Genomic DNA, 24,911 nt, shown 5'->3' on the forward strand with positions numbered 1-24,911 from the left:
AACTAGAAAACACGGAAACAAACCAACCAGCTTAAACATAAAAGCCCTGGTTAGATTACTGAAATTAATCTTGCCTTCTGTTTACTACAGAGGGAACCTACACTTTCCAGCAAATGCAATGTGCTTTAAAAATTGGATCACCTAACGTTATTAAACAGAGCCACATGACATGACCATCACCCTACGTGAGGCCACCGCCAGTGGTTTTCATTCACAATAGTAGATGACAGACTAACCATGGAAAGTCTACCGTGCTTGTTGTGCATGGGAGTCTGTATACACAGAGTCCTATTCTAGGCTACTTTCCTAGAATAGAATCCACCTTGAAGTTGGAACAGATGTCCAACTTCAGCGCTACAGCCATCATCTACTCCGACTGCAGTGGGAGACTCAGTAGAGACATCTCAGTAGGTTTCACATTAGCTTAGAATATGCTCAAAGCTCTTAAAAAAAATTACAAGCAGGTTAAATGTGAATTTTTCAGGTTGACAAAGACATCTTTGTCAAATTTTGTCCTGTTAGCCACATACATATTTGCTTCTAGCATATCATTTGCGTGTGTCAATGAGCAAGGCATTTCTCAAGATTTACATTAGTTTTCTAACAAGAAGTTCTGAACTCAGAACATGGTTTATTCTAAGCCAGTTTCTGTAAGTCTGGAAATCCCTAAGGGCTACATCACCATCACCTTTTCTATTTGAGTGTGATATTAGAATAGCTCGCTTCTCCAGCTTTTTGCCTTAGGTGCAGTACCTTCTACTGTGCTTTGGGCAAAAAATACGATGCATGGCAATGCAGTATTTCAACAGCTAGCAGCGTATTTGTTTCAGTGAAATCACGACTTCATGCTGGAAGGACGAGCATCTGATAAAGAACGTCCTTTTTCTCCAGAAAAGGCACCTTGCACACCAATCTACAAACGCAGTGTACGCTAAAAACAGGCACTGCCGTTTCCTAAAGTGATGATTCATTATCTGTAATTTAATGATTACTGCTGAGACATGTTTCATTTTATTATCAATTCCTTCAACATCAATACAGCGAGCAAGAAGAAACAATAACTGAGGTCACCAGGAAAACATCCTCGTGAAGGATGGATGCTGGCAGCTAACAGCAAGTCAAAAAGTAGAACCACGCTATCGCATCTGATGATTAAACTCAAAGAACATCAAAGAGCGCTCTGGCAGTAAAACATGAAATGAGGAAATGTTGGTTGGCTTTTTGTTTTGGTTTTTCTTTTTTGGCTTTCCCAACAATGAAAAAAAAAAAAAAAAAAAAGGTATTTGTATTGTCATAGCACTTCTAGCAAGTTGATATTAAAAAGGAGATTTCATGCCAATGTCGGCTGTTTAATCAGATAAAAAAGGCTTTCCTATTTCCCATTGTATAGATCAAGTTGGCTACAGGAGCCACACAGAGCTTTGAGCAGCACATTTTTCCATGAGGGCTGTATCGTTTGATCATAGCAAAGCACGAGGGCTGCTGGGTAATCTGAATGAGAGCGGAAAAAAAGTGAGCCAGGCAGCCTGCTGAGGCCAGGATAACCATGTCAGGGTAACCATGTCATCCTGGCATCCCACGGCACCTCCCAAACAGCCCGAGGGGTGGGGAGGACCCTTCATCTCTATGCACAAACTCATGGACATTCTCTCAAGGTTCCCAATTAACATTGTATGTGTTTGTCAGAACTCATCAATAGCAACTCTGAAATGTGCTTCTTACAGCCAGCTTCGCTGCACCAAGATTCTCTTGATTGCCTGTGCAACATCAAATTTCAAATCTTCACTGCTTTGTAAGGTTATACACTGAATTTTTAAGGTAGGTCTTTGCAAAGCATGTAGCAATTTATGAAGCCAATAAATGCCTCTAAAGAAAGAATTTTTGTTACAAGAGGACGGGGCACTTCTGAAGGGGAGTCTGTGCTGTTATTCCCCAGCAGACCGGTAGCAGCAGAGGACCTGTAGGTAAGGTCACCTGCCATTCAGAACTAAGACAGATGGACACATTAATAGGTTAATAGGTCAGGCAGGACCCCCAAACAGGACTGACTTTAGAAACTCAGCTTTCTACCAAGCATCCCTGAACACCACCGCCCTGATATCTGCAGCCTTCTAACCTTTCCATGGTAGCAAGCAGCCCCTCAATCAAGACTTTGCTTTCTATTGTTAACTCCTCTTTCATACATCCCAACTCTGACCCAAATTTGTCTCTGGGCTGCAAAGCAGGCAAAGTAACCTAAAACATCACGTTAGCAGTTCACACCCAAATTCTTTCAGAGCTGCTGATCCAAAGAAAAAGCCTTCAGAGCTGCAGCCAAAAGTACCGGCTCACCACCAGCAGCCCTAGCCCCTGAAAATCCAATTTAAACCACTCTTAGCTGCTGAGTCATGAAATGCAAGCTAATTACTCAGCCATACTTCCACCAACATTACCACTCTCTTTTATGGAACAGCAGCATCAGTACTAACTTACAAGATTGCTTATACAAAGTCTAGAACCTAAGCATGCAGAATTTGATACTAATGTATTAGGTCGTTTTCATGCTGTATTTTCAGCTAAGAATCAACAGCACTGAAATGAAGCTATTCCAATTATATTGCCTCTTTTCTGGGTCCCATAACGTAACTGGTCCTCATAGAAAACATAGGAGTGGAATAAAGAACACTGACAGCTTATGTTGTTTCATTTCATTATTTAAAAGAAAAGGAGAGAGTGGGGGGTGCGGCTTCCTTCCCCATCACGATGCTCATCATCCCATTCTCCTAAATGTGAAGTCTGAAACAGCAGCGGGTTATATACTGCAGATACATCATAAGCCTGCCTGTTCATAAAAGACAATATGGGCGCTCACACTGTAAAACTGATTTTGGCTTTTTCCATTCCCAGCTTCCATTCTTTTTCACAAGTACGGTGATCATTTTTCCCAAGCATTCTAGAAAGCTGCCTGCGCTCCCCCCTTCACATGAGGAGAATTTTCACTGCCAAGGCACCCACAGACCAGAGCTTTAGATTCCAAGTATATTCAGTCTGATGATAATTGCCACAGCACTATTTCTAATTGTAACACTAGCTCAGGCAAACACTGCTAGGATCTGAATGATCGAACCTCCACGTGACTGAAAAGTTTGGGTTTTCAGTTAGCAATTTTTCATGCATTGTTATGCCAGTTTGTCATTAAGAAAGCACTATTCCTTCCAATAGCTTAGTGTTTAGAAAGGAACAGAAAAAACATAACAGCTAAATTACAGTGTGCTATGCTGAGAAGTGTGCAGACCTCAGTACCAAAAGATTCAGCAATCAAATTGCATCAGTACTCTCAAATTAATAAAACAGGCATTACATGCAGATAAATCTGCATTTTTTGAGAAAAAGCAAAACGACATTTAGAGATTTTAATTCAAGCTATCTTGGCAATAACATGTTTATATTGATTAAATACCTACTAAGCACAACTGTTCCCAGCATAAACCAGAGCATCTTCACATAGGTAACAGGAACAATAGCATTTTGCAGTCAGCTCCGTATTAGAAGCACATTACAACAACATCTCAATCACATTTGTAACTCCGGTTGCAGCATGCCAGAATTCAACTTCCACGATAAGCTCATCAGAAATGACAGGCTACACCGCGTATTTTTTTCCTCTTGTCTATAGAGACAACCGCAACTTTAATTTTCCAGATCTGTTTTTCATCTTCCTCGCAGGCTGCCTGCGACATTCTCCCATTTGCTGGTGGATGATTTCAAGCCTCCATCTTTCTTCAGAGGAAGAAAAATGTGAAGAGGTCATTTAATTCTAACCTCCGATAAATGGATGGATGCTCAATACAATTTAATGCAAATGATAACCGCAGTACTAAGCCACGAGAAGAAATCCACACATCCCACATTTTCCCCTTTTGTAAGCATGCTGAAAGCCTTTCTAACAACAAACTTTGGTCCTACAGAAACCACCTTTGTTGAACTGAAGCAAAAGGTGAACAACCTTTCCCTTGCCAAGGCAAGACGTTAAAAAACATAAATATCTGGTGTGCCACTTAAACACACTTTGTGCTACTCAGTGATAAGCAGTCTGACGGCCTAGAAGTCTCAGGCGACCTCCTACTTAAGCCATTAAGCCAGCACTAAACAGACACTCAGTTCTACCAACAAACTAAAAGCATCCCAATCAAGCTCAATGTTTTTACCACATTTTATTGGAGGCTAAAGTTGGAAATCTTATCACTTCACAAACATGGGAAAAATGGTAAATGCTTCTCCTTGGCTCTCAGAATGCAGCAGAGGATGCGGCACTGAAAGCAGCCGGCACTGCTACCTGTGAAATGAAATGGAGGTGAGCAGCCCAGAGACAAATGGAAGCGCTCAGGGAGCAGAAACAGCTGATCATTTCCAAAGGCTGATGGGCAGGAAGTTTCCTGGTACAACCTGCAGGTCAACAGACCCTTAAATGAGAGCAGGAAAACATTTTGCCTGCTTCAGGAAAGAATAGGACAAAGAAAGGCAAGCCTGAATTGAACAAATTCTTCTGGGAGAAGACGTAGCAGGTCACTACTACGCTCCCATTTTCAGTTTGAGAAGTACAAGCATCTCTCTCAACTAGCAACAAAAGCATCTTCCTCTCCATTCCCAACGCATCAGAAAGCTTCTGGGGCTGACACAGCTAAGAAGAAAGATAAGATAAAGACAGACGTAATATCCCAGGTTTGGGGGATGAGTTCATAGTAAGCAGCCATTAGGTTTAATTTGAGAGACCTGGAGCGCGTTAGTTGTTGTTATTGAATAAACCAGCCCTGGGATCACACAGAGATGCTTATCAGAGATGCTGAGGAAAGCTGAGAATAGACTGCAGTGAAGTCACTGCCCTGAATTCGTGACATCATCATTGTATCCATGGCAACTGGCGAGTCTCAAGCACTGGCCCTGCCTCTGCCGCAGAGCCACCGCGCACCTGTGCCGCCACAAAAGAAACCTCCTGATCCACACACACCTATTGGGCAGCACGGGAAAGGAGATATTGCGGGAAGCTAATTGCCTTTCAATGCCTCGTTTCGTCCACCTGCTTTGCGACTTTTTTAAACGCTCATGCACACGGAGAGAGGCCTGGTGAAGTACACACGTGATGAAAAGGGCCTAATTGAAAAAGTGAGGTTTTTCTGCCACTGAAATGATAATTTTTCCCATACGGAGTAATTTTTCTATTTGTACTTTCTCTGTGCGTACATCCGCAGCCATATACAACAAACCTGAGCTCCAATAGGAAACGCAGGGCAAGAACTCCCAGGGACAACAAATAAACATTCATTTTCTAAGCTGGGCAGCTGGTGCAAGTGGGACTATCACACAGCAACACACAGCCAGAGCCGGCACACTGAGAGCTCAGCCTTCCTTTTGTTTAAGGGCTGCCCCAGCAGGGCCTTCCAGCACCAGCAGTTGTTTCCATGCTCACTAAAAGCAGTGCAGCAATCTGCAGGGCTCTGAGAGCATCCACCTAGCAGTGTGCTTGGAAATAAAACATCAGCCTTTTCCTCTAGGCTGGCCTTTCTCGCGGATGCTCCCCAGAGTTTTCATATCACGTAGTAATCCCACTTCAAATGTTGCACAGTTCAGCCTTGAAGAGTTGATGAGCACCAAAGCAATCACTTCCAAACTAATTTTAACAAGTAGATCACACCAGATAGTGAAGTGTATTTCTTTGCTACCTCAGTAGTTCTTAAAAACAATCCCTAAGACTCCTGCCAGACCAAAGAACGCTTTCACACAGCCATATGCACTGAGTCAATCTGGCTATGGAGATCCAGTGTGCACTGGTCGTCAGATTCTAAGGAAACAGAACCACATCCATGTTATCAATTAAACCACATTTCTATCCTGACTTCATGCCTTTGCTGGACACTTTCTCTATTACAATCAAGAACAATGATTACAGCAAAGACCAGAAGTACTGAAGCGGTCTGCCTGCCCAACACCCAGACTTCATAAAGCTTATCACAATAACTACACTTGAACACTGACACTACACTTTGATGCTGCAAACAGGGTGAGGAGTTTAGATACAGGTAATTAGTAGACAGCTGCATCCACAACGTTTGTCTCCCATGTTCTCTGAATATTAATACACATTACTAAGAATGACAGCCACAACTTGGATGACAGTGTCACAAAAATCCCTAACCAACATGTCACAGAATGAAGCCTGTTCAGAAAACAACTGCCCATACCAGCCCACATATTGCAAGAAAGCTGTTGAGCATATCAACCTATTCCTTGCTAATGAAGGGCACATTCAATTTCTCTGCCTTCCAAATGTTTGGGGTTTTTTTAAAGCCTTAGGGACAGATGCTGCCTTTGGTGATTATTGCTTCTGTATGTGGGCATACAGCCTAATACACAAAACACAGTCAATACAACTGCCACAAACTCAGAAAACAGAAAGCAGCGAGCTGATAAAACCTCAAGCAAGTTGTGCCAGAAACGCAGTCAGACTTCTCAACTTCTCTATAATAATTCTAAGCTTCTTTAAGTGTCCGTATTATACAATCCACAGATGTATCTGTGACGAGAATATATGAAAAATAGCAATGACACTTCCTTCCTCATTTGTAAATAAGAGGATTTCTAGCTCAGACCCACACCACGTGAAATCAGAACTTCAATAAATAATGAAGATCCCACTCTGCCCGCAGTTAATTTTGCATTTAAAGAGACTGACAGATAGCTAGTCCCTTGAGCAACTAAAAACTAATGTGTCTTCTCTGAGTACACACAGAAAATGACAGATTTCCACAAGACTTTGGAAAAGGTTCCTTATGCATCTTTGAAGTCATCTCACTGAATGAGGTTTACCTCAACAACAGTCCTTCTGCTAATTCCAAACTCTGCTGACGTTAACAATGCATATGGAGAATGAGAGGACAGAACTGCTGGCACATCTTTATACCCAATATTTTTAATTCATATTATTAATCAATACGATTAAAAGAAGCAACAACTGAATTTTTTCCTAAGATCTTTAGAGATGCCCACAACACATGCAAACCAAACTTAAAGACCCCACAGTGCAGAAACATCTGCCTGTTCCTTCTATCCCCCCACAAACCAAGGTGAGAAACCCCAGCTCTTTATGCCTTTATTCAAACTACCACACACCAAATCCTTCCTACTGCTGTAAGAGTTCATTACCCAAAATTACAGAAAGCTGAAGTTAAGAAGTACTTAAATTCAATGCTATATCCTTTAAACTTAGCCGCTAGCTTAAAATAGCTGGTTCGCTACAGTTATTATTAAAGATGTGCTATAAAATATTCCTGGATCTATTTTCAATTTTAACTATGTTGAGAATGGTATTAACGAAGTAGCTTTTCCAACACAAACATGGTTCAGTCACATTCTCAGGAAGTTTTATGACACTGGGCTTTAGTCAGTCCTCAGCATGTTTTGAACAAGTCCCTGTGCTGCCACAGAAGGGAACCATATAAGGTGCAACCGTGATGAAACTAGGTTACCAAACAAGTTAAAATGTATTGTGATAAAAAGCAATTTTACTTCTTGGAACTCTGAAGGGAGATTATTCTTCATAACACCACTGCTTCCTGCAGCAGTGAGAAAAGCAGCAGCCTCCCAGTAATCTCAGAATTATGCAGATTTCTGCAGTCTGTGCCTGTAGGATACTTCTGGAAGACATTCAAGACCCTCAAGAAGTTGAGAATCTACTCAGCTGTGGATTCTTTCTATGCTGCAGTTATACAGGCTGAATTTTGTTTTTAAACACACCAACCCCTCCCACCTTCCCCTTATCTTCACAAGGTAAGACAGCAAAAGGAGCTTCCAATTCTCTAGTTCCCATGCAAGCAAATGGTAGGAAAGATGTAAGAGCAACACCCAGATCGCTCCACAAAGCTGTGTGTGTGCGCAGGGCATGCAAAGAACATCATCTTTCCAGAACTCTTATGGTGCTGATGAGCACTTTAGGGTTAGAAAAGAACCACCTCTGAAACCTGAAATGAACTGAGAGGTAAGTGTGAAGTCTATTCTATTTTTGTTTGAAAGAAGGAAAAGCTAAAAATCACCATACTGGCTCACATGCAAGATACACCTGACCTCCTCCAACAGCAGACACCTGATGTAAAACCAGGTTCAACCCAGGGCCAGTGCCTTTGGTTACGTTCCCAATAATGTAAGAACACCCCTCTCTGTGCTTGCCTGAGCTGGAAGTGAAGATCAATATGCAACAGAATGCTTAGACCTCCCTTGTACAGGCAAACAACATGTAAGCAGAAGAGTTTCAGATGATCTGTTTTCTAGTTCACACTTCCACCTGACATCTCTTCTGACAACGTGCATAAAAATCCCTACCACTGCTACTACTTCAGCATCATTTTGTAGCACAATGCTTGGCTAAGATTGATAGAAAGTACTGCAGCCAAGCAACTGAGGGTTTCTTACTTTGGTACAACCAGCCTAAGCAAAGAGCATCTGTGCCTGCAGTAGATAACTGGATAAAGGTTAGTGATGCTGTGACATTCAAGCACCTTGCCACATTAAGACAGAAAAACTCACCTGAACTAAGGACCTGCTAGACTTTGGGCTAAGTACATATACAGAAATTCTCAACTGTTCTGAAAAGCATTTCCAAGCTCCCAAGCTTAAGATCTCTACAGCTAACTATATTCTAACTGAAGTGGAACAGCAAGTAAAAATAACTTTACAACATCTTTTCTTTAAGGGGACTGACCAGTACTGGACAAACTCAATTTACACTGTAAGTTCACATCAACACATTTAATAAAGAAGAGCCACATATTCCTAACACAGAGAACAGACATCATCATTCAGACTCAAACACTGCCAGCAGAAAGCTGCTGCTCCTCCCTTTGCTCTCCCTCCCTCCAGTTTCTCCATGCAATGCTACCCAATTTCTGCCAAAAGCCAGGGCAGTTTTACATAGCCTTTATCAGAACAGACAATAATCCAGAAAGTGACAGCCCAATACTCTCCCCGCTTATGTTCCCACTTCTTTTTGGCAGCAACCCACCCTTAAATTGGATTAAGTGTAACATGAACTGTACCCTCAGGTACGATGACAAAGCAACTCAGACGATCCCTCGCTCATAGATTTCAATCAGAATTATCTGGGCTACTCCAGGCAGCTTAGACCACAGTCTCTGCTAACCCTGCTAATTTTAACTGGAATGGATTAGACAACACTCGTGGGCAGACCCAGCGAGAGATGCAAGGGAATGGCAAACCTCAACAGTCAGAAGCAACGAATGATGTCTTTACTGCTACAATTAGAGCTAGAAGAATCCGTTCACAGCCCAGGCTTTCCAGCACATTTCCCAAAGGGTGTGCACATGCACTGTAGGAGACAGTGGGAAACACTCGTAGAAGCTGGTAAGGAGTTGGACAGCATTTTCTGGCATTTCCATCTCTCTGCAGCCTTCGAAATAATCAAGTTCCAATACCGATTTAAACCCACAGCTGAAAACTGAAACAGGAGCGATAACCTTTTGTACAGCAAGTAAGAAGCAGAATTATGGATAAATAGAAAGGCATCTTTGCAGCAGAATTCCTGAAAGAAACTTAAAGCACATTTTTCATTCAGTAGACCATATTAACTAATATATAAATGAGTGATTCATCAGACGTCTGAGTCATTTTTACCTTTATTCACTGTATACTCCTCCCCTTGGGCTATATCCAAGCAGTATAAAGCTACAACTCCACACTGGTATGGTCTGGCACAAATTACTAAGTCACATGGCATTTTTCAAATAAAACTGAATCATCAGAAGGACAAAGAGAACAAACAGCGAAAGAGCTCACTGCAAAAAGGATGGCAGCATCCTACCAGCCCTTAAACCCTAAAGGAAAAGAGTAACAAGCTGCATCTCCATCCTCATTCAACAGGTTCTTGTGCATATATTTTAAGCTTGCAATATTTACGGTTTAAGTAATTTAGAAAAGAAAGCTACAACCAGCTAAAATTTCACACCGTATCATACAGTGTGAAATACGGCCGTTTTACAAAGACTGCTAATATGCTGCTTCATTTCTGTACAGCCAGAGCTGATCTCTGGGAAGAGGGAAAGAAAAAGAGGAACGATGAACAAAAGTCTCATTGTCACAACGACACAATTTATAGAAGATACATCTTTTTCAAACCCATTGTGTTAAATGGCCGATACAGGGATGGATATCAGACAGAAATCTGGCTGATAAGGAGCAGTGTTTGTAACTTCCTAGGTACTTTTGACAGTACACCCTTTGGAGCCACAGCCTCTCACAAGTAGGCAACTCTGAAACAATGGGAACCACCTCTAGGTCTTGCTGAACTTCTATTTAAGAGTCTCTATCACAGCAACCATTAACGCAGTCATACCTGTGACAGCATATACCATGCCCAATTGTCAGCATCTGTTGGTCTCTAAGCTACTCAAGTGCAGTTTCATCACCCGTAACCTCTGTAACAGACTGTTGCTAGCATAGGATGCCCAGCACTGTGCCCATGGCCACACATTCCCATCACTTCCCTTGGGCTAGCACCATCTGAGATCAAGTTGAGCTCATCAACTGCGGCTGTGCAGTGACTCACATCACTCAAAGGCGAAGCTATACAAGGCAACTAAGCAAACTAAAACGCTTGCTGCTCCTGAGAAGAGGAAACTTGATTCTTCTTCCTCCTTCCCTCTGCTTGGTTTGATCCTCTCTCTCACTCTGTCCTTAATGGAACTGAAGGCTTTTGTTGAGCCAACTTCAACACATAAACTTGCAATCTAATATAATGTCAGGCCAGTTGATCCACCAGGTTAGGAAGCCAACCTACATCATCCTAGCAATCAGTAGATGCCAGAACCAGTACCAAGCAAATGGTACGATCACACAGACAAGAGCGCAACACCCCATTTTATAAGGGCACGTAGCAGGAGGGCAAGGGGAAATGGTTTTAAACAGGAAGAGGGTAGATTTAGACTAGATATTAGGAAGAAGTTCTTTACTGTGAGGTGGTGAGACACTGGAACAGATTAGCCAGCAAGGCTGTGGGTGTTCCCTCCCTGGAGGGGTTCAAGGCCAGGCTGGATGGGGCTTTGAGCAATCCAGTCTAGTGGGAGGTGTCCCTGCCTATAGTAGGGGCTTGGAACTAGGTGGTCTTAAAGGTCCCTTCCAATACAAGCCATGCTATGATCCCATGATTTCCACCAACAGGAATGCCACTAGGAGAAGACCTGAGTCAACGTATGCGCTTCTTGTCCCATTCCTCCATTGGTGCCACTACCACAACACAAGCCATTTCAGAGAGCTAGACCAAGAAAAAAACTATTATTTTTAGCAAGGCCTGTTTTCTGCCAACTTAATTCCCCAGTCAAGCTCAGCTAAGGAATCAGGCAAGAATCTGCACCAATGTGGGGAAGGGGACAGGAACACACAGGGGGAGGAGGCCAGACTCAGACTGATTTAAATTGCCACTGAAGTGCACACCCTACAGCAGACTCACATCACGCTGTAGTTAGAACTGACAGTAATCTGTGCCTTTACAACAGGAGGCCTCCAATACTGATGAGAACACGCAAACATGTCAGCACCAAAGCATCCTAGGAGAAGTTTGACCTGGACACAAGCTTGTACAATTACAAGCACGAGCAGAAGCAGCACAGTATTATCTTCAGAAAAGCTATGAAACATCAGCTAATTATTTCCCCAGTAACACCTCTGTGAAAACATTCTCTATCGTGCTCATTATACGGATTTAGCCCAAAACTGCAAAGCAAGCAAAACTGGTGACAAACTCAAGATTGGAACCCAGTAAATCCTCTGCTCCAAACCACCACTTCATCACTCAAGTGTGCTACTTATTAACCCTAAACTAGTTCAATTAGCCACTAGTAGTCTATTAAATACAACAAACAAACAACAAAAAAACCCCACCACCTTTGCAAAGACCTTGTAACGCATTAAAGAGGTCATAATTTCTAATACAGTAACACTAACAACAGCAGATATTTCCTATCCAGTTGTGAAATAAGAAGCTGGGGAAAGGAATAACACTGACATTTTAAGTAATTATTTCTTCCAGGGAGAAGAGTAAGTGCGCATGAAGCAACATGAGGGTCAGTTCATACAAGAAATTTAATCCAAAGAACAATAGAAAGGAAAATGTATTTTTGTGCATGCTTTCAATTAGCTGATGTCAAATAGTTCCAACTAAAACACGAGCAATTTCTCAATATACACTAAGCAAGACTAGCATCCTTCCTTAAATGTACCAGCTCTCCCGCACTCGCTCCAGCAAAACCTACACTTAACTTGCTTTGTATTGCAGCACAGCACAAAAGGGAAAGAAAGGGGTGGGAAAATTTGTCAACAGAGAAGCAAATCTCTGCAGCAGCAAACAGCACCGTAAGGCTACTCAGCAACACGACATGGGCTCTCATTCACATCCCAGCACAAGCGCCCAAATCAAGCACACCACATTTGGGACACCCCGGTCATACTTAATTTTGTTCGACCCCTTTGAACAATAACTTTGTCGCGGAGATTGAAAATGGGTCGTGAAACAGAGTCATTTGCCAGGACCGACAATGAATCTCTCAAGATAGAAATAATAAAAGCTTAAGTGTAAGCAGCCACCTAATTGTCGGCTGTATAAATTATCAATAGCAAGATTGCTGTTTTATGAGCAACAATGGTTAGATGGGAACGGAAAGCATTGCTGAGATAAAATAACTGGCTAGATACGAGCATTAAACATGCTGCAATCAGATTGAAGTCCTGAACTCCAAAAGAGCTAAAATTTGATGAAAGCAAATGAATAAATTATTGCATAGTACAAACAACTACTGCAGAGAATCAAGAGAGAAAACAAATGCAGCTCTGGAAGAGACAAATGCTATTTATCTGAAAGGAAAAAGGAAAAAAAAAAAGCAGGATGACAGATCAATCAAACAAAAGCATTCTTGACAGGAGGGACAAAACATTTACCTCCAAATTCTTTGCATCCTTGCATATATGAACATAATGAGAACAGCCAAAAGGTGCCGCTTTGAATGCGGATTTACCACTTGAACTTTGACAACGATTATTTAGGTGACAATGACAGTCAAGATCTCATTTTTCAGAGTATTATTAGGATTGAGCAGAAGTAGGAATAACACAGCCTAAGAGACTTCTAACAGAGAATCTGTTGGTGCTTCACAGATTTAAAGGACGGATGGAGCTGAAGGTTACCTCACTGATTCCATCAACTGAGGCAGCTCCACATCTCATCATCGCTGCTTGCTAAGACAAGCATCCAGAAGCTATTCACATTCAGCATCAGGAAGTCAGTGGAACACTTACTTGCTTGAATTATTACTGTGGGCTAATCTTTGAGAAATTCCTAGTGACAGCAAAGCCGAGATTTTTTTTTTTCCTCTTAAGATGACAGGGTGGGAAGTTCGGGTTCTCTCCTTTGAGGAAGGGAGGGAGTTACCCCTAGCTCCTATAGTTGATAACGTTACCATACTGACATACACCTTCCCAATTCTGCTCTTCACGGGTAATAACAGAGCCAAATCTTTCATCCAACTAGCTGAGTTTTGGTCAATTTGAGTGGGGCTGGGGGGACGGGGGTGGGGAAGGCAGAGCCACCTTGATAACCGTGCAAAGGCTACCAGACTGCACAATCACTCACTGGGGAGGACAAGCCTTCTTGCTCCTGTCCCTGAGAACAGCTGCTCAAAAGACAGCAAAAATACAGGAATATAACCCCCTTGCAGCAGTTAGGAAGCACCAGGACAGCAGCACAACCACCCACCCTCAGTGCAGCCAGGTAGTCCACATGGAAGGAAAAAGGGGGGAAAAAAATCATGTCTTTTATTCTCTCACCACTGGCAGGCAGAATCTGATGGCCATCGGTAGTAAAGTACAGAAATCCTTGCTCAGGACTGGGAAATAATACCCCCAGCATTAGTCCTAACACCTTTCAAAAAGCAAAGATGAGGCCAGGGTATCAGAAAGGGGACTTTCCACTCACACACCACACTGCTGCAGGCTTCATTGCCAAAGACGTTTCTATCTGCATCGAGCTGGATATTCCAGCACAATTCTGAGCTACAACACAGGCTCAGAAAATGTTTGAGAGAAACGCGTTTGTATTTTGTCATGTAAATAACTGCACACGGAGCCACAAACCCCAGCTGAGCCGTAAGGCTGCACAAGGCCACTGTCCGGCGTTCCGTCCTATAAAAATTACTAAAACGTCAGGGACAAAGAAATTTTGTTTGCAAGACGCAATGTACATTTTTATCATCCCGGATAAAATATCTACAGTCTCAGCAGTGGTTAAATTGCTGCTATAAAGGAAATTGTCCTCAGATAAATGGTTTCCCTATGAGAAGGTTTCAGTGCTACACCTCACCCCAGGTCAATAAATCAAATTAACTGCACCTTGTCCTCTGGCCAATGACATCATCGGCTTGACCACATCTCGCGAAGCGAGTGCAAAAACATATGCTATTTAAGGCATGAAATCATATTACGGCTTTTTGTCCAGCCAGCCCTGGTGCTGTTGGGCTGTGAAACAGTCAGTCACCTCAACAGTCTCATTACAGCTTCCACTGATTCTCTTTTTTTTTTTCCTCTAGTATTCAAGGCCTGCCTTCGCCAAGGGTGAAGCAAAAAGGATAAATAACCGGAGCCGTTCTTTCTGAAACCCAAAGGCTTTTCATGAGGCTGCAGCGTGGTGTTTGGAGAGAAATTCAACGTAGAAGCCAAGTGCAAAACAGACTGACCAGTGCTCACATAGGAACTCTCTTCTCACTGCGTTTCAGAGATGTTTACATGCTAATGGGTGCAGTTACTGGGAAGAGCCCTGCTGCTGGCTCCTTTTCTCCACGGGCTGAAAACAATGGTCACTAATGAAAACCTAGACAGCTTTATCGAGACCCGTGCCCGCATACATGAATATATATATATATATATATATTTAAAGTTGCCGCCTCTTTGTAATAAAGCAGTCCATTTGTTTGCTTTCTAAGTAGCCCCATATCTGGTGTAACGCTGAATTACTGCAGACCATTTAAGAGGATTAATTTCAATTTCCACTTGGTGGTCTTACAGCACAATCCCTGCAAACTTATCTTCTTTCCTAGGCCCTGCGCTGCCTAGTGGCATCTTTTGCTTTTCTTGAAAGCCAAATCTAAATGGGAAAAGAAAAAAAGAAAAAAAACCCACAGCCAACCAGAATAGTCAGATACAAGCAGCGACAAAAGCATCTGACACGCAGCACTGCTAAAGTGCATCCACACCAAGCAAAAAGAAAGAGAATAAGATTATCCTCAATGTATTCAATGCTGTTTGTGCTCAGAGGGAAGAGGAGGGCTGTTTGGATTTTGAGTGTGTCTTCTGCAGCTCTCTCAGTGCCAGGAAACGTAAATTAGGTGCAACTCTCCTTTAAGGAATAGAAGCAAGGACAAAGGGACCAAAAATGCCCAAGCCTCAGCAAAGCAAATATGAAAGGCGCAGCTTTACAGTCCTGAGTTGCTATAAATTAAAAATAAGCTCCTTATTTAAAAGACATGAGTGTTTGAGAATCTACGAGCAGATCTGATGCTGCTCAGGCCCCAGGAGGGTTTTGTTTTTGCTGGCAGGGGTGGAGTGGAGATGGGGGGGTGGGAGGGGGGGGGAGGGGGTCATTTTGGTTATTAGTAAATAAATCAAGCAGCAGAGTGAGGCCTAGGCGCTGCCAGAGCAGGCAGGGCCCAGCTCCCCCTCCTCTCCTCACACCGCCTGGGTTTGATCTCGGGGCCCTGTGGGTTGCCAAGAAATTTTTTAAAAAGCGAGAGAGAGCGAGAAAGAAGAATCACATTGAACCACAAAAGCACATGGGGCGAATGTAAAATATAAACACGGCGTTGGGCTCTGAGTGGCTGTTATTAAAGGTCTGAATTACTAAACATGAGAGGCGGGGAAAGCCGGGCGGCCATTTCAATAATATAAACCTCCCCGAATTAGACATTATTCAAATGAGAAGGAGAAGGGAGAGGAGGGGGAGAGGGAGCCGGGCCCGCACCCCGCGCTGCCGGCACCGCGCTGCGCCCCCCGCACGGGGCCAGGGGAAGGGGGCGGCGGGGCCGCACCCGGGGGGCTGCCCTGCTATGGGGTGAGGGGGGTAAGCGAGAAAGGGGGGGGAGGGAAGGAGAAACCCCCCGGCCCAGAAGAGCGCTGACCCCCACACCTCGCGGGAGGGGGGGGGCTTTATAGATAAAGCCACGCCGCGCTCCCGCCCTCCCCCCTCTCTTCCCCCTCCCTCCCGGAGGCCATCCGCACCCATCCACCCCGTGCCCGCGGGCTCCGGGGGAAATAACCCCGGCTGGGAGCGGGAGGGGAAGGGGGGGGAAGGAGGAGGGTGGGCGGCAAACGCCGGCCCCTCTCCCACCCCCAGCCCCACCGAGCGGCTCCTGCCCCGGCCCCCCCGCCCCGCTCGACCGCCTCCCCCCGACCCCGCAGCCCCCCCCTGCCGCCGACACGCCGAGCCCCCCCTTCTCCCGGCCGTTCTTCCCCCCCGGACCCCGCCGCCCCCCGGCGCTGCCCCGGCTGCGGGCGGCCCCGAGTGCGGCCCCGCGCGAAGGAGCGGGCGGGCGGCTGAGGAACGGAGCGCGCGTGTGTGTGTCCCCGCACGGGGAGGCTGCCTGCCTGCTTCCCCCCCCCGCTCCCTCCTGCGCCGTTAATTATAATAATCCTGAGTACTAATAAATTATGCTAAGCGGGGCGGGCGGGCGGCGGGGGGGCCGAGTGTGCGAGTATGAATATGAATATGTAAAATGCAGTAATGATTACCTGCCGCTGCCGCCACCGCCGCCGCCGAACTCTCATCTTGACTCGCTGCTCCTCCGTCCGCCATTTTGAATATTTTAACCAAAATCGGCCGCCCGATAAACCCTCCCCCGCTCCCGGCCCCCCCCCCCGCCCCCCCCGCCGGGCGACCCCTCCCCCCGCGTCCACACTGCGCATGCGCCAACGAACCGCGCCGCGGCCCCGCTCTGCGCATGCGCGGGTCCCTCACACACAGCGAGGCGGGCTGCAGCGCGCAGGCGCCGGGCTGCGATCTCTTCACCTCTGGCCGAGGCCTCGTTAACGTGAGCGCGGACGGGCGATGGCGTTAGTTGCCCCCCCCCCCCCGGCTCACACACACACACGCACACACATGTAGACGCTCTCCGGTCCGTTGTGCTGGGAGCGAAGGGGCGCTTGCGCAGTGAGGAAGGCGGGGGGAGGGTGTAAATGGCGTAGGGTGGGGAATGGGGAGCCCAGGTGTCGGTTAGCCGTGCTGTGAGGGAGTGGGGGTAACGGTCAGTCGTGGTGGAGACCGATAGTGCCGGGTTCCTCCTGTGGGGAGGAAGGAGTTGTGTTTTTGTGAGCGGCTGTGTGAAAACACCCGTGGCCAAGGCTGCCTGGGAGACAGGTGCTGCCCGAGCTCACCGCAATATTAATCCCCTACGAATAAAAAAGGAATTGAATACAAAGGGAAGGAAATAACAGATCAGGCTGCTTTGTGCAGAGGAGGTCTGTGCCTCCTTCAGAAAAGAGCAATTCTGAGGAAACCTTTCCCCTCGTCACACACCCTGGGTACCACAGTGCTGCTGAGGTGTCTCACAAATCTACCTCTGCCTTCTGCATCCAGTGCACACACTGCATACACCCTGGGTACCACAGTGCTCCTGAGGTGTCACAAATCCACCTCTGCGTTCTGCATCCACTGCCACCAAACTGAAGGGAGAAGAAAGTCAGACCTCGTGGCCCCCTCAATGAAGGGTTTAGAGTACATAACGTGAGCCTAGAGAAACACACAGATCAAACCAGCCTTTGATTCGGAACTTCCAAATCACTGCGAGCGATTTGCGGGCTGAGTGATTGAACTTTGCCTCCTCCTTCACAAATTTGGCAGAGCGAAGGCAGCATTTGCTAAAATTCTTCACTTTAATGCTGCATAAATAGGTGTTATTGCTAAGCTCTGCAACGCGCGCTCATAAAAAGAGGAACCAGAAGGTGCTATGGTGTTTGTTAAGGACTTGCCCTTAACGTTTTCCGAGGGTCATTAACTTCGATGGGTCAGAGTCCAAACTGAATTTTCTTCTGGGGCTCAAAACCTGGTGGAATAAAAGAGACTGGCGAGAATCCATTCTCGCAGGCTGTTGCTGGAGGAATTACGAGTTGTAGCAGAGGCAGTCGCTAGGTTTTTTCACTGGTAGGGAAGAGCCAGAAAGGACAGGCTGTCAGAAGGAGGCAGCGGGGTTTCTCTGCGAGGGCTCAATCAGTGAGGTAATCTTGGCATTTTTATTTAAAAATAAATTCATCTGGCAATGTTTTCGTGGGATTTGTTTGATTCATTTTTTTTCCTATCATAGCAGAACATCTCAGATGTTGCTGAAAGCAGGAGTTGAAATGGACCGTGCTGTGAAACAGCAAAAGCCTTCCCGCAATGCTGTCATTCTGCCCTTGCACGTTCATTAACAACGTTTGGTACCAGTAATTAAGCACTTTGTCTCTCGGAAGATCTATGCTTAACACACTGGGGTGAAAATGTAAACAAAGGCATATTGTCATGGCTCCTCTCCCACTCAGCCATGAGCCTCGTGGGCCAGTTAATCCAGTTTTATGGCCAGGTTATACCAGCACTGCAGCACACAGTGGCTGCACCGTGACAGATAAAGATGCAGAGAAAAGGCCGGGGCTAGATTAAGGCTCTGCACAGCTCTAATCCTGCCTACGCTAAATATTCTCTTCCGTATCTTCTCATCTCACTCAGAGACTCTACTCAGTCCCACATGCTGCTTCCCAGTCACCTGCAGGAGCTGCTTCTCTTCAGGGAGCGTGTGCTCCATTTCCACACCTGACTTAGTCCTTGCTCTCACGCAGCCTCTGCCGGCTTCGCCCACAGCCACAGAAGAAATGCTGTCTGAAAATAAATAGTTACTGTTTTGTCTGCTTGCTGCCGACCTGATCCGTGTTTTCTCATTGAGTGTCTGTAAGGAGAACTTCATCTGGCCACGTATCTGCTCTCCCTCTCTCTTTAAAGGTTGCTCTGGGTCTCTACATCCTCTTTCCCAGTTTGGTTTGAATGCATCTCAATCTCTTGCCTTCCCCAAGGTGTCGTACATCCCTGTGGCTATGTACCCAGGAAAGCTGGCCAAATCGCTTCTGATGAATAATTGATCGGGTAAATTTTGCCTCTATTTCGGTTGCCAGTTGTCTGCAAACAGCCTGTGATTTCTGCAAACTTATTACTTGATGTTATTTGCCACATAACGCCCAGCCAGCTCCGTATTCATGAGCAAATGGAAATGTTTGAAATTGGAGATAATTGGACGCCAAGACGATCTGAAGCTTAGTGCTACAAGCAGCTGAGCTCTCCACATTCATTTCACCAAAACACTGAGGTGCAACGCTTGCAGTTGTTTGGCTGCAGCCAGCGATACTGCAGTTACAAGCATGCTTACATGCTCTGCTGAGGCGGGGCCCAAAGCACTGAGCATCTTGTGGGACACCCTGTTTCTGTTGTCTGACTTCTCCTCTGCTTCATAAAATTGTTTCCTTCAGGGATTTTGCTTTAGAAATGCTTCCTTGCATTGAAAAACAATACCACATTCAAAATTAACACGCCTGCAAAGGAAAGAGATGGTATTTCAGGATCTTTGAAAGCTCTGCAATAAATCTCTGTCGTTCCGATTTTGATTCAGATATCTCCTAATCCACATTTTCTACAATAGCCATATTGCCTCCTCAGCTTCAGATGTTGTGCCAGAATTAATTCAGTGCTGTTGCAAAGACAAATATATATTAATAAGGTCTGGAGGCAGGGCACAAAAGAGTGACAATTTAAGGTGGGGAGGCAGGGACATAAGAATGCCAGTATTTAAGTAGCAAGCAGACTGGGAAGGAAGGAGCCTTTTCACCGCACAACTGCAGTGCATAGAGAAATGAAGAACAAACTTATCTGTTCTGCTCCAGCTCCAGCTCCGCTGCACCACTCAGATCCAAATCCCTGACGCTGCATTTCTCACACAATGTCTCTTCTCTCCATCAGTTTTTCTTCACATCAGATTTCTGTCCTTTCCAGGGAGGTCCTGTTTCTGGACTGATGTTTGCTTCACCTTTCCTTTCTGCTCTCCATATTCCTCCTTTATAGTGCAGCATTGACTTCTGCCTCAGAACAACCTGTTTTGCCCCATGGGTTTTAAAGCATAACTCCCCAGACCCTTTCGCTTTCAGACTGCTCAGATCGTGTCACCTTTAGTCCAACTTGTCTGTACGGCTCTGCTTACTGCTTTTCGTATGTAATACACATCCTTACAAAGAGACCAACAGCCTCTCTGCTGCAGTCTGTGTTACAGAGGTTACAGTCTCATTTTTAACATGATGCAGAGATGAACATCAAAAGACAGCCCGTGTCTCAAAACGCTGGCAATTTGGAGAGATGGCAGGCAAAGAATGAAGGAAAATAGGATTAGCAGCTCCTTGATCAGGGAGAATGCACGGGTCATGCACAGTTCCTCCAGTGTCACAGTGGAGATGCTGGTTGGACTAGGACCTCAGCTAGTGTGAGGGTATACTGAGGCTATGCAGTCTATCAGAGTGCTTCCACCTTTCTCCCTGATGTTGCTCCCCATCCTGTTCCTCGGCATGAAGGGGACAGCCCACTCTCACACACTGGTGCTCCTTCCAGTGCTCTGCCCACTCCTTCCTGCACACCCTGTAAGTGGAGAGCACCAAGAGCAGAGGAGAACTTCCTTGCTCCGGTTCTGTCCCTCTCTTGTTGCTTCTGAACTGGAGAAAAGATGACCCCGAACCTCTTATTCCTGAGAGTCATGGCTGGCCCCGTGGATCTCCCTGCTAATGAGAGGGAAGCTGTACCATCTCACGAAGCTCTGCTCCTCCTAACTGTGAGCTAACTGCTATTGTGGACATGGAGCACAGACAAAACATGATTTTCATATTTGTAAGAAAACAGTAATTCAGAACCTTCACACATCCTTAGGAAAGGGAGAGGTAGTCACTAGGAGGACACATCTTTTCAGGTGGGTTTTTCAGTCTGTTTCTCACCCTCTGTCACTTTGGCTACACTTGTATTTTCTAGCTCAGTTTTTTATGTACATTTCAGTGGTTTTCATCAATGCAGCCTTTGAATGCCTTCCAATTCTAATCAGTTACATCTAACCAATGACCAGTCTATGTGGCTCAGGAAGTTATTGCCATGCCTTCTTAGCAATGGCAAATCAAGGCAGAGAAACTCAGGCACACATCCTCAGTTACCTATGTGACAAGTAGGTAAAACAGGCAAACTGTGCCCTGAGCCAAGGACCCTGCTTAGATCACAGAGGTCCACAGCCTGACCCTCCTCCTGCAGAGGAACCACAATGGGCTCCCAAAGCTTCATTCAGAGCTTGTGAGAATGGGATTTACCATTGCCTGATCCAAGCTGCTGCTCAAGACTGCCCCAGTGAGTTTCTTTTCCCCTTTTACTACAAAGGAACACTGGAAATATGTACTTACCAGCATTCTGGGGTTTGTTAACTAACACTTGGGAAGCGCTCGTGTATCACAGCAAGCAGAGCTGCGGTCTGGCAGACCCCATACAGATGGACTAACTGTGTTTTGCACCTGTAAGAAAATGAGGGCCATGTCGTTTCAGCCAGCCTGGTAGTGCACTGTCTGCTGTAGGCCTCGGGAGCGCTCTGGGGATGCTTTTACACCAGGAACCAAATTGGTTTTGACCTCAGCGAAGAGGGGGCCAAGAGGGACACATCTGACACCTTTTAGCAACCACTAGGTTTTCTGTCAAGTAGACACAGCCCGCAAGACAAACTCACAGCTGGAGTTGGGGTGCTTTTGAAAACACTGTCTTTATTCTCTACCTCCCTTTCTTCCAGGACAGGCGCTTTGCTTATTCCCTCTTCAGAAAGGACTTTTCTGGCACACAGCCTAGCCTGGCTGGAGATTAGGGATTCTCTCTGCCCCTTCATCCTTGAATATTTCCTTTTAATTTCACAGTTTAAATTCCAATTGTGTAATTACATTCTGCCTACCCTGAATTCCTCTGTAATTTCAATTGGACACGGTGTCCTTCACTCTCTAGTTTGAACTCTCACAGTGCTGTGGGGCACTGTTAAGAGGCTGCCACGCTCCGCTCTGGTCCCATTTCATGTATATGGAGAAAGAGAATGGGCCTAGATCCCTTTGAACTGAAACTGCTGCTCCATATAGAGGAGACAGGGGTTGCTATAGAGTGACAAGTCAGTCTTACCCCACGGCAATACATTGGGCATTTCTTACAATGCCTCGGTCTGAACGAATTTTTGGAGTAAAAGCCTGTCTGGAGGTATTTCTCCCCCACAGTACATACCCTTTAATGTCAAGTAAAGCTGTACGGAGACCCCCAAACCACTACTTTGCTGAATTTATGTGGCTTGAGAGTACCTGCTCGCACCATTTAACATGGCAGAAATGCCATAGTGATTTAATTTAGGTCTGGGGAGTTGTGTAGCAATACAAGGGCAGGTAGCACAGATGCCTAGTTCAGTAAAACACTTTCCAAAAACGGGCAAATCCCAAGCATTTTATGATCCAACCCCAGGATTTCCTACTGATGTTGTTCCGCCAGCATTTTCCCTCAGTCCCTGCTCTGGTGACAGTCACTGGAGGCCCACATCCCAATTTGTTTCCTCATGACATCTTACATCCCAAAATATTTCCACTTCTCTGCCTCCTTCGCTGTGGCACAGCTACTTACTGTATCAGTGTGCTGTGTGCTGCCCCTCAGGTGTCAGAGAGATTCACCTTCCACATTTCCACCACCTTTCGCTGTGTTGTTGTGTGGAAACTTCTGGGGGGTGAGAAGAAGAGGAGGCAGCAAGTGTCAGTGAGACAGTCCTCCTCAGTCTGTCTGTTTTGGAACAAACTTCCTCTCCTCGCATGAGTTCTGTGTCAGGCTCATGGTAAAGAGCTGCTCATCTGCTTTAAAATGTTTATATGCAACTCAGCAAACCAGAATGGCTTTACTACAGAAACAGGAATTACTTTGCATGTAATCAGCCCCTCGCCGCATTCTTTTCACCGTGTTTACACCACTGTCAGAAGCACATGGCGCTGATACAGTCATTAGCAACAGAGTCCTTCACCAGAGCTCATTTCCCGCACTGGAAAAGCACTCTGGATAGTGCCTCCACTGCACAAAAAAGCATCAAGTTTCTTGCTGGTGGAACTGTACCTACGTGGAGAATCCATCACTTTGGCTTTTGATGGGACTTTTGCTTTTTATATGCCACACAACTGGTCCTGCTCCCGAGGGAAGCCTTTATGCTTTGTCCCATGGTGGCAGACCTGAGGCTGCTGTTCGTGTCCCTATCCGCAAACAGCAGATAGATCAGATGAGATCAAGTAGACCATATTTCCATGTTTCCTTGGTTAGCTTATACTGTTAAAAGTGACTGTTGTTAGGAGGAAACAGAGCATGTAATAACTAGAGTTGGGTTTTGTTTGGCTTTGAGTCATAAATCTGAAAGGAAAGGAAAGAGCCATCACGTTCATCCCCAAGTTTGTCATACAATCAGCAAGGGGCAAGGCAGTAGTATGGGCAAGAAAATGAAACATGTGAAGGTACAAGTGCCAGCGGGGGGAAGTCACTGTTGCTTATTGTCAGTTTTGGTGTGACACAGAAAGTTCAGCTAATCCTCTTAGTTACAGAGACACACGGGTGGGGGGAGATTGTTATCTCAAGCAATTTGCTGGCTCTACTCCTTTTTCCCTTCGAGTTTCTTTTCGCCTAATTGAACAGCATTTCTTCCTGGGACTGGTTTGCAATAATCCTGGGGCCTCGTCAGGGAAAGCACTAAAAAATAGGGAAAGGAGAAACAGCCTGAGCAAGGCAGCCATCACCACAAGCTTCTCTCTTCAGAAAGGTATCAGGTTTGACTCCAAGAGGTGAGGGTTAGAAATAAGAGAACAATTCAAAGAGGTAACGAGCACGTTGGCCATAGTGTTCACTCAGAAACGTGTGCCTGGGATGGGTCATTAACAGCTGCCCAGACACTGCAGGGAACTGGAGGGTCTGAGGTGGAGCAAGGCAGAGGTTGCACTGGCGCCCATCAGAAACACGGTGGATTCCACTTCCATCGCCAAAGGGAAGTGAGTGTGGTAAATCTAATCGACAGTCAAAAGGTGAAGCAGAACAGTAATAACAGGGGAGGTTTGTTTTTATTTGTTGTGGAGATAAGGATTCAACTACGGGCGTTGAAAGAGAAAAGCCACCTTGTTCTGAGGAGACAATTATTCCACCCACGCTCACTCATCATCAAGGTTTTAGTAGTATATTACTAAGGGTATTAAAAAGTTTCTCAGCCTCAGGGTTTGTAATGTTTGTGCAAGTACTCCGCTAGTTGCCACAGGTGTCATTTTACAAAAGATCTGTATAATTACACAGTATCGCCCTGAAGATGGCAGCAGCCAGGGGCGGTTTTTCAGCAGACACTGTTCCTGATCCTGGAGCAGGGTTGGTGTTAACTAGAAGGTAACCAGGTTTGGAAACTATTCCATGTGCAGACAGAGCCATAGTCCCCTGTTATTTCCTGAAGGCTCAGTTCTGCTTCCAGCACTGTGATATTACATCCCAGGGAAGTGAGGCACTGGTTCCCAAACCTTCATGATTTACCCTGGAGAAGATGAATTTATTAAGGCGGGAGGTAGTCAACCCAAAGAAAAGGTGGCTTGATGAACAGCTTGTTCATTGCTAACTATATATTTAGGCTTATAGCCTAATGCATTGGTGTAAATCACCACTGATACCAATTTACTCCAATATCCTGAACTGAGAATGGGAGAAATTAGTGATTCAGTTGAGGATCATATCAATGCATCTCACTGTGGCGGTTAAAGAATTCATT

At 45.4% G+C, this 24,911-nt stretch overlaps 1 protein-coding gene across 13 annotated transcripts in view; it reads right to left on the reverse strand.

Annotated features, from left to right (window-relative positions):
- POU2F1 (POU class 2 homeobox 1) overlaps window positions 1–16,911 on the reverse strand; it is a 116,874-nt gene extending 99,963 nt beyond the window's left edge. For 12 of the 13 annotated variants that reach the window (XM_032448262.1, XM_015879208.2, XM_032448265.1 and 9 more), the window contains exon 1: window positions 16,813–16,911. In XM_032448262.1, the coding sequence (XP_032304153.1) occupies window positions 16,813–16,876 (64 nt within the window). In that variant the 5' untranslated portion in view covers window positions 16,877–16,911. The remainder of the gene's footprint in view (window positions 1–16,812) is intronic. The other variant, XM_015879225.2, reaches the window with a different exon arrangement.
- Between the last annotated feature and the right edge of the window lie 8,000 nt (window positions 16,912–24,911).

This window comes from Coturnix japonica, chromosome 1, assembly GCF_001577835.2.
Source record: "Coturnix japonica isolate 7356 chromosome 1, Coturnix japonica 2.1, whole genome shotgun sequence".
In the NCBI taxonomy this organism is placed as follows: domain Eukaryota; kingdom Metazoa; phylum Chordata; class Aves; order Galliformes; family Phasianidae; genus Coturnix; species Coturnix japonica.